The following is a 16,626-nucleotide window of genomic DNA, read 5'->3' as shown; positions in this document are numbered from 1 at the left end:
CATTGCTTTCATTTAGTATGAATTTGATGCCAAATAAGGCAAAGGAAATTTTGATGAATTCTTCATATTTTCTTTATATTACACTGCAGTCTATCAAAGATAGAAATAGAGAAACAAAATACAAAAATAGGAATACTTTTGAATATCTTTCTTTTCCATGAACAAGGGGATGAAGGGAAAATAACACACCAATGAGATTAAAAAGAGATTCTTGAGATTCTTTTTGACTTGGTTCTGTTTTAAATATTTCATGGTAATTTTTGACAGTTTGGTCATTTTACTTCTTAAACATCTCTGAAGATAACAGGTGCCATAACTATTTAGGTAAACTACTGATCATTTTACTTATGTTAAGCAGTTTACTATAATATCATTTACTTTACTTATTTTTGTTACTGGACCAAAAAAAGCAATTTTCATTTGAATTGTGAAATGTGAAAATAAAATCATCAATTCATTTAGTTAAAATTTTTCCTCCTTTCTTTAATTTAATTTTGTTTATTATGAAGGAGATGGAACATTTCAGTTGTGTTTCTCTAGCTCATTCTCTCTTCAGCATGTCCTTTATGTGAAATTCGTCTTTTTCTGCCACATGGGTACATTTGGGTGCCCTGTCTTTATTTACTAGAAATCTCTTGGACAGGGCATTGGTAAATCTAGCACTTGTGAAGAATTTGTGCATTAAAATAATAAAGAGCATAATTGGCTAATTTTTCACATGAATGCACTTTGTGTGGAAGTGGGATGTTTTAAGTGTTTACATTGCAGTGGGTAGAAACATTTTGTATTGTGTGTATGTCACTAAGAATTGTCTTAACCTCAGCTTATTCTTTCAGTTACTCTCTTTCTTGGTTTCAAATAGCCTGAAAATCCTCATAGCAATAATAAAATTATGCAGATTTCTATGGTTCAGAAGAATCTTTAGAACACTATTTGTTACATCTGCAGCTGCAAAAGTAGAATATTTTATGAAGAAGCATGTAGAAGGTAAGCTATTGGCACTGTTCATATTCAGTGCAGTGTAAAATATAAAGTCTTTATATTGCAGGTGGGAGTGCAAGTTGTTGTAATATCTGGGGAGGATACTATGTTAATGTCAATCAGAATTATAACATCTATATATCTTTACCTAACATTTCCATTCCCAAGAATTTATCCTAAAAAGACTTTCGTATATGAAATAGACTTGTATATATATCCTACAAATAGATTTTATACACATGCCATGTGCCATGTACAGGTTTATGTGTTGGAGCAAGACTTGAATTAACATAGATATGCAATGTGAGGGGACCAACCTAATAAGTGTGACACATGTGGAAGTAGCATGTAGTAGGCAGGTTAAAACAGAAAAGGGAAATTTTATGTACTGATAAGGAAAGATCTCTAAGATACACCTAATTTGGTACACTGATTTATTCACATAACAATATATTTTTGTTCCATTCTTTCTAAAAGTAAATATTTGTACTTGTTGTTGTATGCATAAAAGCTCTCTGCAAGGACAGACAAGCAGACACTAATGTTGGTTGCCCATAAGGTTTACCTGTGTGGGGGTGGGGGCAGGGAGGGGCTTCTTATTGTGCAGAGCAGTGACTTGAATCATGGTTTTACTGATTCATGGCTGTGTTAGCATGGGGAACTTGCTGTGTGAAGGTGCAGATCAAGATGGCTCAGTTGCTATGGTGATGTCTGCCCAAGTAAACTGTGCAAAAGCACAGATTTATATAACTCTGGACTTTGAGCTCATGCACCAGCTCCTGGGAATAGAGAATTCTGAACATACTAAGATAACCCTCATGTCTCATCAGTCCTGATTTGCTGAAACTTTCTCAAAAATAACCTTTTGATGAAACCTGTATAATAAATGTGCTGAGCTAGGTCTGAATCAGTCAAATGCTAGTGGAATTTGACTGCCCAGCTTTTTCTCTATGTACTTTTTCTCTGTTTGTCTTTTCTTTATCCCCCATCATCTCTTCTCTGGACTTCTCTGAATTAATGGCTGCAGCTGAAAGCAGAGATGAGAGGGCCATGCACATTACCTTTTTATGTATTTTGAATTTTGAATCATTATCTATTAAAAGGACAAAACCCCAAAAGAAATCAGGACATACCTGTTAAAATTTTTCATAACTCACATGTGAATTGATATTTGTTTCCAATGTAATAAACATAGCTTTAAATTAAAATTCTAAAAACATAAAAGAATAATAATTTTATTGATAAGTCTAAAAATGTGTTAGCCTATAAGGATCACACAGATAAACAGACATAAATATTATTCATATATACCAAATGTAGGTAGTATACACATATTTCTATACCTGGTTATGTACAAGAACACATTATAATATATTGTAAAACAATATTATCATATCATATTCTTTAAAAGAAATTCAACATTAGGGTTTCTGGTTAGTGTTCCATATATAAATGTTTACCCTCTGTTACCTAGGAATACATTGTTTAACACAACTAGAGCACATTATTCCATTTAGTAGTTTTCTGTTATCCAATTTCCTTTGCTATATACATTCTAAACAATTTGAGAAGCAGTATACTTATATATCTCAACTTTCTCATTGCCTGGTAATTTATGCTTCAGAAGAGTTCTCTAGATCCCTTCAGGTCAGGGTCTCTTTCTGATCACCCTAAACAAGGCACCCTTCACTTCCTTGTTCCTCAAAGTATAGATCAGTGGATTAAGAACAGGAGTGACCACACTGTACATGATGGCAATGATGCGATCCTGGTCCCTAGAGCTCCCTGAGGTAGGGCGAATGTAGGTGAAGATAACAGGAGCAAAGAAAAGAATAACCACCATGAAGTGGGAGGCACAGGTGGACAGTGCTTTGTGAAGTGTGCTGCAGGACTGGGTCTTGAGGAAGAGGTAGGTGATAATGTAGATATAGGAGAGAAGGGTCAGAAAGAAGGGACCTGTGGCGATGGTCCCCGTGACAGTGTTGAGCAGCCTCTGGTTGAGCTCAGTGTTCCCACAGGCCAACTCCAGCAACGGCTTAACATCACAGAAGAAGTGATGAATGTGATTGGGACCACAGAAGTTCAAGCGAGATGTCATTATGGAGTGCAGCAGGGCATGGAAAAATCCAATGGCCCAGATGGTGACAGCCATCTGGGTGCAGAGCTGAGGATTCATGATGACAGTGTAATGAAGTGGTTTGCAGATAGCCACAAAGCGGTCAAATGCCATCACTGCCAGCAACAGGGACTCTGTGCTACCCAGGAAGTGGAAGAAATGAAGTTGGCTTATGCATCCCATGAAAGATATTGCTTTGTGTGTAGAGAGGAAGTTCTCCAGCATCTTTGGCAGTGTTACTGTGGAGTAGGAGATATCTAGACATGACAGGTTTCCCAGGAAGAAATACATAGGTGAGTGGAGTCTGGGGTCAGAGATGACAATCATCAGGATGGCTCCATTCCCAGCCACATTCACAAGGTAGATTGTGAGGAAAACTGCAAAAAGAAAAGGCTGTGGATCTTGTATGTCTGTCAATCCCAGGAGAAGAAATTCAATGACTGAAGTCTGATTCAACATCACTTAAAAGAAAAGAAGAAGCAATTTTGAAACCTTATTCCTAATAAGAATCAATCTTTCTAACTGATGATTTTCTTGCCAAGACAAAAAATTTTGAGGAAGAGTGTGGTAGTTTTGCATGAAAGCCTGCCTCAGATCTTGTGTAATATTTAAATGTTTAGGCTACATGTGTTGTGGATCAGTCATTTTTAAAAATTGAATATTTCATTAATACTTTTTTCTTTCTCTTAGGAATTTAGAGCAGGTTTTCAGTCTACCATCTTCTCTGGCTGTGAACATCTACATTCCAAAACAACTTCCTTTTCATCTCCTAAATCAGCTGCATGAGGTGATAATATCTTAAGTGTTCTACCACCCCTGTGATTTCCTTACGGAGTGGGAAGTGACCTGAAGAATTTTACTTAAGAAAAATAGCCAGGGATGGAATTATTGCATCATAAAGTTCTTAAATATATGAACAATCCCTAAAACAGGGGCAATAACTTTTCTGTAGTAAAAGGGGCTAGGCTGTTCTCTCGCTCATCTCTTTCTGATCCACATTCTTGGAAAAGTCGCAGAGTCCTATTTGAATAGGAAATGAGATCAACAAATCATTATTAATCTAGATATATTTGAAATTTTATCACTGCTATATCCAATGATGGGCTTCGTTTCTTCTACAATTTGAGCCTTGTATTTTCTCAAGTAGGATCTCAAATCACTTCTTTTATGACAAATGTTATTGTTTTTCTCTTGTTTAGTTGCTCTCAGACTCTTTCTTTCTTTCTTTTTTTTAGATGCTGAAATCCCTGGATAAACTTTCTTCCTCTTATGAGTTAAAGTTTTCACCTTACATTACTTAATGTTATTTTTAAAATTATCTATTCCTTTAATCCTTTAAAATCTTATCTTCTTTTTGACACATTTTACGTCTTATTTTATTTTGCCTGAAATAAATTCAGTCCTCAGGAATAGACTATCAAAGAATATTGTACCTCAATTGGAAATCACCTCCTTGACTTTTGGCTCCTTTAATGCGTCACCAGCAGTTATATCATTTCTCATGCCACCAGAAGTCTGTCTGCTTTGTATCTGCTATCTCCAAAGTTGTCACAAATTTCCAGGTCTCCTCAATTGCAAAAGTGTTTTCTGTTTGTTCTTTTTTTCCCCATTAAATAAAATTATTGTCTTCTATTAAAGAAATGTATTAATTTTCGTTTCTTTTGCAGAATTGAAATAATAGCATTTTACTTTGTGAATGCTGAGACTCTTGAGGAATTGCAATTATTAATTATGAGATTTGGCATTTGACTACATTGTGTTGTTCACTGAGAAAACTCTTGAATCTTTTCTCCTATAACATTTGTAAAGTACCTGGTGCTATCTCATTTAGCCACACTGAGAAAAGCAGACAAAATTTCAAGTAGCTCTTTGTTTCTCCTTTAACATGTACAGTGAGTTAATTTGCTAATTAGGAAGGGAGGATAAAGGACATGTGGGGAACTTGTAGATGGGGGAGGCACTGAAAGAAGAAAAAGAACTATAAGGAAATCTGAAGAGATGCAGACATCGAGGTGTTTTTTAAAAAAGGAGAATCATTTGAGGTTTGAACATTCAGAGGAAAGAAGAAGCTGATTTGAGTAAAAAAGTGAATGACTCCTTTCTGGGAACCTCTGGGACTTTTGGCTTTATTTTGGAGAAGATTTTGGGAAGTTAACTTCTATTATACCTCCAGGAAGAGCTGTCTTCCAATAATTCAGAATAATTTTCTTAATAGCCATGCACAGTGTGTATAGTTCAAAAATTTTATCACCCTTTCAAATAAACAAGTGATCTGCCAAACATAAATCTTGCTTCTGTGACCCAATAAAATTGCATCAAAAATCTATTTGATAACAGAACAAAATAAAACCAATAAGAAGTCAAACAACAAATTATTTAACTTCTAAAGAATATTAGCTCTCACACTTCTCTTTGGTTCCTTTCCCTACAATTTCAGTATTTAGAGATTACAGGTTTGCCTTGAGGAATATTTAAAAAACAAGGCATGCTAAATTGATAATGAGGTATATCACTAAAGATGTGGGAAGTAAAGTGCTTTCAAAATCTATACGATGAGGAATCATCATAAGATATGAAACCAGCTTTAAATTCTGAACCATTAGCGATAATGACAATAAGCAGACAGATCATGCATTAACAAAAAAATATGGGCAACTTTTCAGCCTTCTCCTATTTCATTCTCTTACCTGATGGCGTGTTCAGAATCACTGAACAATTAAGAAACATTTTCAGGTTTATAGCCTTAGTGATTATACATGATAGAAAAATATTCAAAGTGACATTTCATGATGAGATTTCAGAATACATCATTTGTATTCCAAAATCTCTTCTTTGTTTTCTGAAAATCTGCTGGCCTTTTTAATGAGCCATGGCTCTCTAGACAAAAATCCTGAGAGAGAGTGTGTCCCCTGATACAAAGAGGGATTCTTATAGGAATAAACAGGTACCATTCCACACTTACAATGATGACGGGGGTAGTGTTATAACATTCCTCTGTGGAGTTCTATTGTTTTGTTGTTCTTCCTATTTTCTTTTCTTGCTGCATTTTGGTTTTTAATTTCAGAGCCATAGACAGTACAAGTATCAACAGCCTAATGTGCTTTCTTAGTCAAATTTCCTTTCATTTCCTAAGATAGAGGTGTGGACTTTTTTTCTTGGGCACTCCCTTAGAACATACTTTGGTAAAGAAAATTAATCAGTGAGTCACATATCCTATTAATACAGAAAGATGGTTATATTTAATATTCTACTCAGATATTACTATGATTTTAAGGATAGCAAAGAAAAAGGAGTAATGGGAAGTAGTAGTACTTTTGTTTTTTCCGACTCTTCACTGTTGGTAATAACTTTTCTCTAATTTTGGCATACAAAAGTTTACATTTTTCTCTGCTTAGGGAATACTATTGGCTTTCCTAACGTGTACCTTCATTTCTTGTTATAATCTTTAGGTAAAAGTTTCAGTCTGACTAATCTAAGGGGTAACCATGTGGATCTGCCATCTATAGATGGACCTAATAGCAGTTATAAATGTGTAATGTACTTTGTCCATATTTTTACTGGCTTTTTATTTTTGTTGCTCTGGTAGGAGTTCATTCTATATGAATCACATTAGTGGGTCCTCGTTATTTTATATGCTGCAAATATAATGCAAATAAATAACCTCCACTGCATGCTCCTTAATTATAAGTTATTGTTCTGAGTTCCTAACATGCAGTAGTTCATTTAATTTTCAGAAAAGCCAAATGAAAGAAGTACTAAAACCATTACCATTTACCAGAAGAAAATCTAGGCTCAAGAATTCAAGTAAACTTCCATTTTTTGGTGATAAATTACAAAACTAAAACTGAGGCTATTTAGTTCTAGAAATCACTGAAATATAGTCTTCATTCTTTAGAAACATCAACCATCTCAATTTTATCATTTTTTTTGTCTTGCACTGAATTCCACACATTTATCAGATGTAGAGTTTAATATTTGTCACTTACGACTCTAGGCATTTAGAGGTCACATTATACATACTGTAAGAAAAGAATTGGCTTTACTTTGTCTCTGTGAAGACAGACAGACTAGCTTTTCCTTCTTCAAAAATGCATGATATAATCTTTATAATATTCAAGGCCCCCAAATGCATGCTGTATTTCTACACTTGTTATTTTTTTCATTGAACAACCTGAATTTTAATTAATAATACTTTATTGTGTGTCTTGATATCTTAAAGGTCAAACCTTTACTCTTCTTTTGTAAAAATGCCTCGAAGAGTTAAGACAGCTCTTCTCTCAAGCAATTATTATATTATAGAAAATTTTGTTTACAGAAGAAAGACCTGAGCCCAAAACAAAGCAGAAGGTGAGAATTGAGGCCAGTGGATAAAGCCAAGGTCTCTGAATATGATAGTATAGTGAAAGGGATCTAATAGAGAAAAACCTACCTACAAAGGAAGGAAGTTTCAGAGTTTCTCTTTTGGAACCTAAACTCTCAGTTAAAAAAAAAAAAACAAACACAATGAATTTATCTTCATCATAAGACATTATCAACAGAATAAAAAGGTCAACCATAGGATAGGGGAATATTTTTCCATCTATTGTCTGAGGATTTATATTTAGATTCAGATCATATCAAGTTGATTAATAGACATATTAATTAAAAGAAAAAGTGGGTAAAACACTGAAGCATATAATTGATAAAAGAGAATATAAAAGTAGCTAATGAATGTAGTGAACAATTTCTTTATTGTAAGGGAAATTAAAATTAATATTATGATGTGATCTGACTACACACTCATTATAGTGGCTAGAACAAAAAAGAGAGATTATACCAAATGTTGGTGTTGGTGTAGTTCTTTGTTAGTATAGAAACCAATGATAGTATGTGATAAAACTGACAGAGAAATCCTTATTATCCAGTAATTTTCTGCAAAGGGGTAGCGAGAGGGGGAAGAGAGAGAGAGCGAGAGAGAGAAATATTCTAGCAATGAGGTGAACATCATTGTCAGTTTTTAAGCCAAGGAATAACACAACCTAATTTGTATTTATAGTATGGCTGTGGGGTAAGCCACACTGAGAATAAAGTAAAGGAACATTATCCCAATGTTGTCTTCTTATTCATGATATAAGTTGTAATTATCTGTTTTTTATTGTCTACTGACTTGTTAACTAATAGAGTATAATATCCAGAAGTGCAAGATGTGTTGATAAACTTCATCTCAACCTCCTGTTCCCAGGGGTGTTGCTTCTGGTCACTCTTCAACTTTTAGCATCCCCTCTCCTTCAAAATATGAGAGAAAATGTCTCCAGCTGGCCAAGTTGATGAGATGAACTGTTTTCAAAGGAGTTGGCTGTATCAATAACTATGAAAACGGTGAAGAAATCACACAAACATGAAAATAACTTTTTCTCAATTGCATGGGTCAAAGAGGACTCTGCAACCTCAAAGATCAGCCTCCCATGCCAGAAAGAGGGCAAGGGGAGCAAGAAAGGCAAACAAGAGAATGAGCACACCCCAAACCCCTCTATTTATTGGGGAAGGAAAGTTCCACCCAAATAAGGCAAGGGTTTGGGTTTCAAAGGGTGGAGTCTTGCTTGGTGATGTCTAGTGGTCAGCAGATTGATTGACATCTTGGCAAGTCATGACCATCTCAGCTGTGTGGGATCACAGGCAGAGTGAGGGAAAAGGCACACGTGGGTTGCATAACCCCAAAAGTGCTTAACCCCAGGCCAGTCCCCTCATATTCTCAAATGCTCATAGCTCACACACACAGCCCATAGACGGCTCATGACAAGAAAACATACTCTTCTTTCTGAGTCTGGCTTATTTTGATCAAGATTATGGCCTCTATTTCCATTCCATTGTTCTGAAACTGATATAATTTCTTTTTTATTTATACCTGAATAAAATTCTGTGTATATACCACATTTTCTTTATCCATTCATTTGGTGATGGGTACCTAGGCTAGTTCCATAACTTGGATATTGTGAATTGTGCTGCAATAAGCATGTGTGTGTGTGTGTATATATATATATATATATATATATATATATATATATATATATATATATACTGACTTTACTGACTTTAGCTCTTTTAGAAAAATACTAAAGAGTTATAGAGCTGAACTGAATGGTGGTTCTACTTTTAGCTTTTCGAGGAACCTCCATAATGATATCCATGGTGAATGTTATTAGGGATTTTTATTCCCATCAACAGTCCCCCCCACCTCCACATCCCCACCACATTTATTATTATTTATATTCTTGATGATTGACATTCTAATTGGATTGAATAGAATTTCAGGGTATTTTTCTATTGCATTTTTCTGATTGCAAAGGATGTTGATAATTTTTTCATGTACTTATTGGCTACTTGTACCTTTTATTTTTTAAGTAATAGAGATTTAACACAGGGGTGCTTAACCACATCCCCAGTCATTTTATGAATTATTTAGAGAAATAGAAATAGAAAAAGAAATTGTGGCATTTTCTGCTAAATGGATGAAAATGAAAACCTTCATGCTAAATGAAATAAGCCAAACTCAGGAATTCAAGGGTTGAATGTTTTCTCTCAAATGTGGAAGCTAGAGTAAAATAAAAGAAAAGAAGGAAGAGGTGATCAGATATCATAAAGATATGGGGAATATCAGTAGAGTAGAAGATGGATATTGAGAAAGGGAGAGAGAGAAAGAGAGAGAGAGAGAGAGAGAGAGATAGAGAGAGAGAGAGAGAGCGAGAGAGCGAGCTGAGGAATGGGATGAGGGAGGAAATGTGAAATAAATTTTTAAGAAATTATGTGTATATATAAATATACATAAGGAATTTCACTTTATGCATAACTGGAAAGAACCAACCAAGAATTAATAAATAGATGAGCAAAAGGAAGAACAGTAGAGTAGAGGAAGGAGAACCATTGGTGGGGTTGGGGGGGATATGTAGGAGGGACAGGGAAAGTGGGGAGCATGAACTGAAATTGAATTTTATGCATGTATAATTCTGTCAAAATGAACTCAACTACTATTTAAAACTGTAATGCTCTAAAAAATATAAAAGAAACCCCGTTTTCATAGTGTTCCAGAGGTTTTTGTGTGTCATATCACTATTTTTATTTGATAATAAGAATTTTTAAATTTCTACCCTGATTTCTTCTGTCATTCACTCATCATTCAAAAGTGTATTGTTCAATAAGCATATATTTCTATAGTTTGTGTAAGAATTTTTGGTGCTGATTTCTAATTTCATTCCATTGTGATCTTATGAGATGCAAGGAATTATATCTTTTTTTTTTTTTGTATTTGCCAAGAGTTGCCTTATGCCTTAAAGTATGGTCTATTTTGAAGAATGTTCCATGAGTCACTGAGAAGAAAAAGTATATTCGGGTGTTATCGGATGAAAAATTCTATAAATGTCTGTTAAGTCCATTTGATTTTTAATATTTTTTCACGTCCAAAGAGTCTTTACTGAGTTTATGTCTCATCATTACATCTAATGGTGAGACAAATGTTGAATTTACCCAGTATTGTCATATGGGAGTCTGTGTGAGACTTTAAGTTGTGTCTTTCTTAGGTTCAACAATATTTGGGGGATAAATATTTACTATTATTATATCTTGTTCGATTGTCCCCTTTGCCAATATAAAATGAACTCCTTTGTCTCTTCTGATTAATTTTGGCTTGAATTCTTTGTCGGCATAAGAGTGGCTACTCTTGCATGTTTTTGAGCTACATTCACATGGTGTATCAATTTTCATCCTTTCACTTTTAGCCTGTGTCTGTCTTTGCTTGTAAGGTGAGTCTCTTGCAAGTAATATATAGGTGGATCTTGTTCTTTAATCCATTCTTGCAATCTATGTTTTTAATTAGAGATTTTATATGTAGTGTTTGCACAGAGAATGTTTATTGATTCCTCCCAGTTTGATTCATCTCTAATGTTTAATTTGATCCTATTTTTCCTTAGATTAGCTACTCTTTTCATGAGATTTGTGGGGTTTGGTTTTGATGTCTTTTGTGGGAAGTATTTCTATAAGTAAGTTCTGTAGTGCCAGCTTAGTTGTCATGTTTTTTTTTTTTTTAGTTTCTGCTTATCTTGGGTGTATTTTTAATTTTTCTTTTGTTTTCATGGACAGTTTTGTTAGGTATAGCAATATTGGTTTACAGTGATTTTTTGTTTGATTATTTTGTTTTGTTTTGTTTTTTTAGGGCTTGGAAAACATCATTCCAAGCCCTCCTGGCTTTTAGAGTTTATGCTGAAAAAATTAAAAGTATTTCTGATTGGTTTGCCTCTAAATATGACCTGATAAGAATTGCTTTAGCTATTCTGGGTCTCTTATTTTTCCAGATGAGTTTCATCATGATTGCTTTTTCTATTTCTATTAGGAATGACATTTGGATTTTGATCAAAATGCATTAAGTCTGTAGTAGTGTGGTCAATTTGGTAGTATGGCCATTTTGATAATATTAATTCTGCCTATCCAAGAACAAGGTAGGTCTTTCCATTTTCTAAGGTCTTCTTTGGTTTCTTTCTTTAGGGTCCTGTAGTTTTCATTGTATAGATCTTTCATCTCTTTAATTAAGTTGATTCCCAAGTTTTTTTTTTTTTTGAGGCTATTGTAAATTGTGTAGTTTTCATCATTTCCTTCTCAGAGGATTTGTCACTGATATACAGAAATACCTTTGATTTATGGGTGTTGATTTTATATCCTGCTACTTTACTGAATTCATTTACTAGTTCTAGAAGTTTTCTGGTGGAGCTTTGCAGGTAAATAGATGGCATTGGAGAAGATAATGCTAAGTGAAGTCAGCCAATCCCCCCAAAACAAATGCCAAATGTTTTCTCTGATATAAGGAGGCTGATTTATAGTGGGGTATGGAGGGAAAGAATGGGAGGAATATATAAACTCTAGATAGGGCAGAGGAGTGGGAGGGGAAGGGAGGGGGCAGGGGGTTAGAAAGGATGGTGAAATATGATGGACATTATTATCCAAAGTACATGTATGAAGACATGAATTGGTGTCAACATATGTTATATACAACCAGAGATATGAAAAATTGTGCTGTATGTGTGTAATAACAGTTGTAATGCATTCCTCTGCATTTATTTTTTTAAATCAATAAAATATGTGACATGATATTTTTATTTTGAGGCTTTTAAAATTTTATTTTGTTCTGTATGTTAGGCATTTTAATTATTTGTCGTGGAAAGGCTCTTTTTTGATTTTGTTTATTTGGGGTTCTGAATGCACCCTGTGTCTGGATGACCATCTCCTTCTCAAGGCTTGATAATTTTTCTGTTATTTCCCCCAAAGTCTATCCATTCCATTAGCTGCTTACAATCCTTTTAATTCTAATGATTCTTTGGTCTCTTAATGTCCCAAAATTCTTGTATATTCTGAACACAGTTACTCATTTTCTTTTCTTTAATACTCTCTGAATGTTTAAGGCTAGTCACTTAATCTTCCAGTTCTTGGATTCCATAATCAGCAAGGTCTTGTGTATTTTAGAGACTTATTAAGGTATACAGCTTATTTGACTTATCATGTTTTTCATAACAGAACAAGAGAATTCATTGAAGGTGTTTTTGCTGTTGGAGCGAATGTCCATGAGTGGGACCTGAGGACCTCTCCCCAGACATTCTGATTTGTGGCCTGGTCATTAGTTTGGGTTTTTGTCTCTTTTATTCTTTGTATTAAAATATAGCTGAAGTGTGGGTATTGTTAATTTGTGTGTAAAGCAAGGTGTATTTTCTTTTGACTGAGTTTAGTTCAGGAGTAAAATCTACCCTGTGTACTTGCAGTATCTCTGTAGATTCTCAGCACCCTCACAGAAAAGGTTGAAACAAATAATAGCAGCAACTGATGCAAAAAATATATAATGTTAAAATAAACACTTGGTGCTTCCTATGATATCTACAACACTAATTACCACTAAAAAGGAAAGCTGGAGTCAATAATTGCTGACATAAAAATAATAAATAACTGTGAACTAGATCTGATATTAAAGTAACTGCAGGTGTCTAGTATGTCACCCACAGAAGCAATAATTGCAACAACATAAATGGTGGGGACAAGAGTTACATAAACAAAATAGTTCTAAAAGATAGTAAAAACAGTTCCTTAAGAAAAAAGAAAATGTGTTTTGGAGGTAGAAAAGAGTTTAGAATGTTCAAAATGTGAACAGAGATAACACAGAAGAGAGTAAATGATGTTACAAAGAAGTAAGAGAAAAAAATAGTGCTGAGAGCCATAGCCAAGTAGGAATGATGCATGGCAATTTCCTTGTCAGCCTACCCAATGTTACTTAGAGGGAGGACTCTCCATTGTGGAAATGGGCTTGCATTGGACCCAGGTCATTTGCAGTGACATTGCATGAAAGGTGACCTTGCTCAGGGATTAGGGCGGATCCAGGTTTAGGGCAGATCCAGGTTTAGGGCAATCAGGGTTTAGGGTGGATCCGGGTTTAAGGTGGATCCTGCTGGGAATAGAGCATATCCTGCTGCCTCAGGTGCCCACTCCTTGAGTTCCCGTTGAGTTCTTGCGGGATTCAGAGAGTATTTGGGATGCAGAGCCCGGTGGAGGTGAGTTTTCCCCAGAACGTGCCTGTAGAGTGCCGGTGAGAGTTCGGGAATAAAGAGTTGCTGTTGGAATCTACAAGTTTTTGTGGTGGTTCAGTTATTTTGTGCCCAGCCAGACTGCGGCAAAATAGGGAAAACAAAATAAAAGGAGAGAGAACAAGAGAATTTTACTCTTAGTGGGAGAACATATACACATATATATTCATTCCCGCAAACCAACCATTGATGCAAGATCACCAAAAAGATATGAAAAAGGGAAAAAGATCTAATTCAAAAAAATGAAAGAATTGTTCCCACTGAGGGTGTCAAAACAGTTAATGAGAGTGAGTGGTCACTGACTATGCCCAACATTCTTTCTTTCTATTTCTTCTTGGGCTATGGAGAAAGAGAGAGAGTGAAAGCAAGCGGGCAGTTGTTAACTACTTCCTTTTTTTTGTGGTGATAATCAAACTTCCAGTTGGAATGGTCTAAAAATAAAGCTTTTTGAAATATCTCTCAGCTTCTCTTATCACCAATATAAGGCAGGAGAGAATGGGAGGTACTGTCAATTGTAATTTTGAGGTTGGTGAACTCCCAAGGTAGGAAGGCTGCAGAGTTCTCTGAGGTTAGGTTTAATCAGGCATTAGGGGCTTTGCTGAGTGGTTTCTGCTCTGGAGATATTAGATGAATAACACCCTTAGAACCCAGCAGATGCCAATATCTGCTGAGAGTTTGGATCTTAGGAGCCTCCCAAGAATTCTACTTGTGGGGAAAGGGAGCCAGCACATACACTCTGCTGTCCATGAGCTCAGCCTTTCCAGAATTAGTCCCTGAGTGTTTTTATGCCCACCTGTTCTGATTCTCAGCCCTGTTCATTGGATCACATGAGGCCCCAAGGCTAGAATCTCTGGGCTCCTGCAGCCTTGTCAGCTGTAAAATAAAGAGCAGATTTCAAACACCAGTTCACTCTGCTACCTCTGGATGAGAAAAGTTGGGGCTGCTTTTCTTATCTACAGGTTTTTTTCATGCTAAATCTTTCTGTTTTGTTTCTTTCTCTGTTATTTCTCCCCTCTGTGGTGAAATAGCATTACTGTCACTGCTGCCGTTGGCTTGACTATAACATATTCTTCCTTGTCATTTTTCAATGTACCTGAATTTCTGAGTCCATAAGAGGTTTTGATGATTCAATATTGAAATTTAGTGCAATATCTCTCATACCCACCTTTCTGAGAATCAGTCCTCTGGCTATTTGATTCCTGTGCTATGTAGCAACTGGAAATGCAACCTTCTTCTAACCTGCCACCTGACATCCACTATTATCACTTTAAATGTTTAACATTTTTTTTCTAGTAAGAAAAGTGAAATTTATTCAACAATTTTGAAATATGCAATATATAATTATAAACTATAGTCATCATAAGTCTTTCCTTAAGATGTTTTTTTTTCCTCAGAAATTTTGTCATAGTAATGAAAAGCTACCACAGTTTCTCATGTCTTTTTCTCTATATTTTTCTTTACTGATTATGCATATGTTAAATGGATGTTTATTATTGTAATATGATAACTCCTTTAATAATATTTCATTATAGTTTTCTTAGTGGTTGTTCTTTGACTTATCATATATGTCCTGTCTTATCAGGAAGTATAAATCTGGAATATAATTATTATACTAACTTAATTTAATTGTGATACAGTGATGTTCTTCTCCATAGCTCTAACTATTTTTCTTTGGGTTGTTGAAATTGTACAATATATTGTAATAGATTTTTACTTTATGTAGTTTTGGAATATTTCTAAGTTTTCAAGATTCCTGATCTTCTGCAATACAGAATCTACCATTAATCCTATATCACATCTAGTATATTTTATATCTCAGACACTTTTGTTTAAAAAACTTGTTCTAATTATTTATACATAACAATGGAATGCATTTGAAACATCATACACAAATGGAGTGTGACTTTTTATTCTTTTGGTTGTACATGATGAAAAATTACACTGGTCGTGTAATCATATATGTACATAGGGTTAATGTCCAATTCATTCCACTGTCCTTCCCACCCTTACAGCCCCTCCTTTCACTCCCCTCTGTATAAGCCAATATACCTTTCATGTCTCTTTTGCAACTTTCTGAATATGTAGAATACTGTTTTAATGTCATTGTCTGCTTATTTTAACTTCTGTGTCAGTAGTAGAATAATTTAGATTGATTACTTTTCTCTGTCTTATCCACAGTATTTTCTTTTTGTGCTAGTTGGGCATCAATGCCTGACATTATAACTTTACAAGTTTTGTTGCTAAACATTCTTGAATTTCATGAGTATTCTTGAACTTTTATTACTGAGACAAATGAGGCTAATTAGGAGTTATTTGACTCATTTGTGACTTACTTTTAACACTTTTTTTGGGGGGGTAAAGTTAGAAAGTATTTAGTTTAGGACTAAGTAACCACCACTACTAAAAGAAGACCTTATGAATACTCTATCCAATGCTAGCAAATTACAAAGCTTTTCAGTATTTTAGTGGTAACTGGCACTATTTCCAACCCTATGAATCTTTAGATACCATCATCCCCTGTAATTCTTTTGAATTACTATTTTTTTTCTCTATCTTTGAGTAGTTTCATTCACTGATGAGCTGAGAACCTTAGATGTGCTATCTGAGGATTACTATTGCTTTTTATTTTCATTTTTTTTCTATGTGTCTTTATTTTGCATATTCTGGCTATCTTAGCCTCTCCAAATTTATAAACTCTATACCTTTAACTCAGTGAGACACCTGGGATATTTAGGGATCCTCCTTCCTGCACTGTGTTCTGGAAACACTATCCAGGAAGGGCAATGGATAACTGTAGTCACCTTTTCCCTTTACTTTGTCTGACCTCTACTTTTTTTCCTCATATAAAAACAGTTTGGTCTTCAGCTGTGGATACACATTTGAGTAGCATAACATCTCAACATTAGGACAGTGCTTTAGACTTTTATTGGAAGTCAT

The 16,626-nt window shown here is 34.9% G+C and overlaps 1 protein-coding gene across 1 annotated transcript; it reads right to left on the bottom strand.

The window, feature by feature from the left end:
* Window positions 1-2,629: 2,629 nt before the first annotated feature.
* On the bottom strand, window positions 2,630-3,556 carry LOC308649033 (olfactory receptor 12D2-like; the record flags this gene model as incomplete). Its single annotated transcript, XM_081294300.1, has 1 exon — window positions 2,630-3,556. One exon carries the CDS (start codon window positions 3,554-3,556, stop codon window positions 2,630-2,632), a length of 927 nt encoding a protein of 308 aa, XP_081150426.1.
* Between the last annotated feature and the right edge of the window lie 13,070 nt (window positions 3,557-16,626).

The sequence above is a fragment of the Spermophilus citellus genome, assembly GCF_964194105.1.
Source record: "Spermophilus citellus genome assembly, chromosome: 5".
NCBI classification, from domain to species: Eukaryota; Metazoa; Chordata; class Mammalia; order Rodentia; family Sciuridae; genus Spermophilus; species Spermophilus citellus.
The sequence above is the reverse complement of the archived record's forward strand: the minus strand, read 5'-3'. Positions and strand labels throughout refer to the sequence as shown.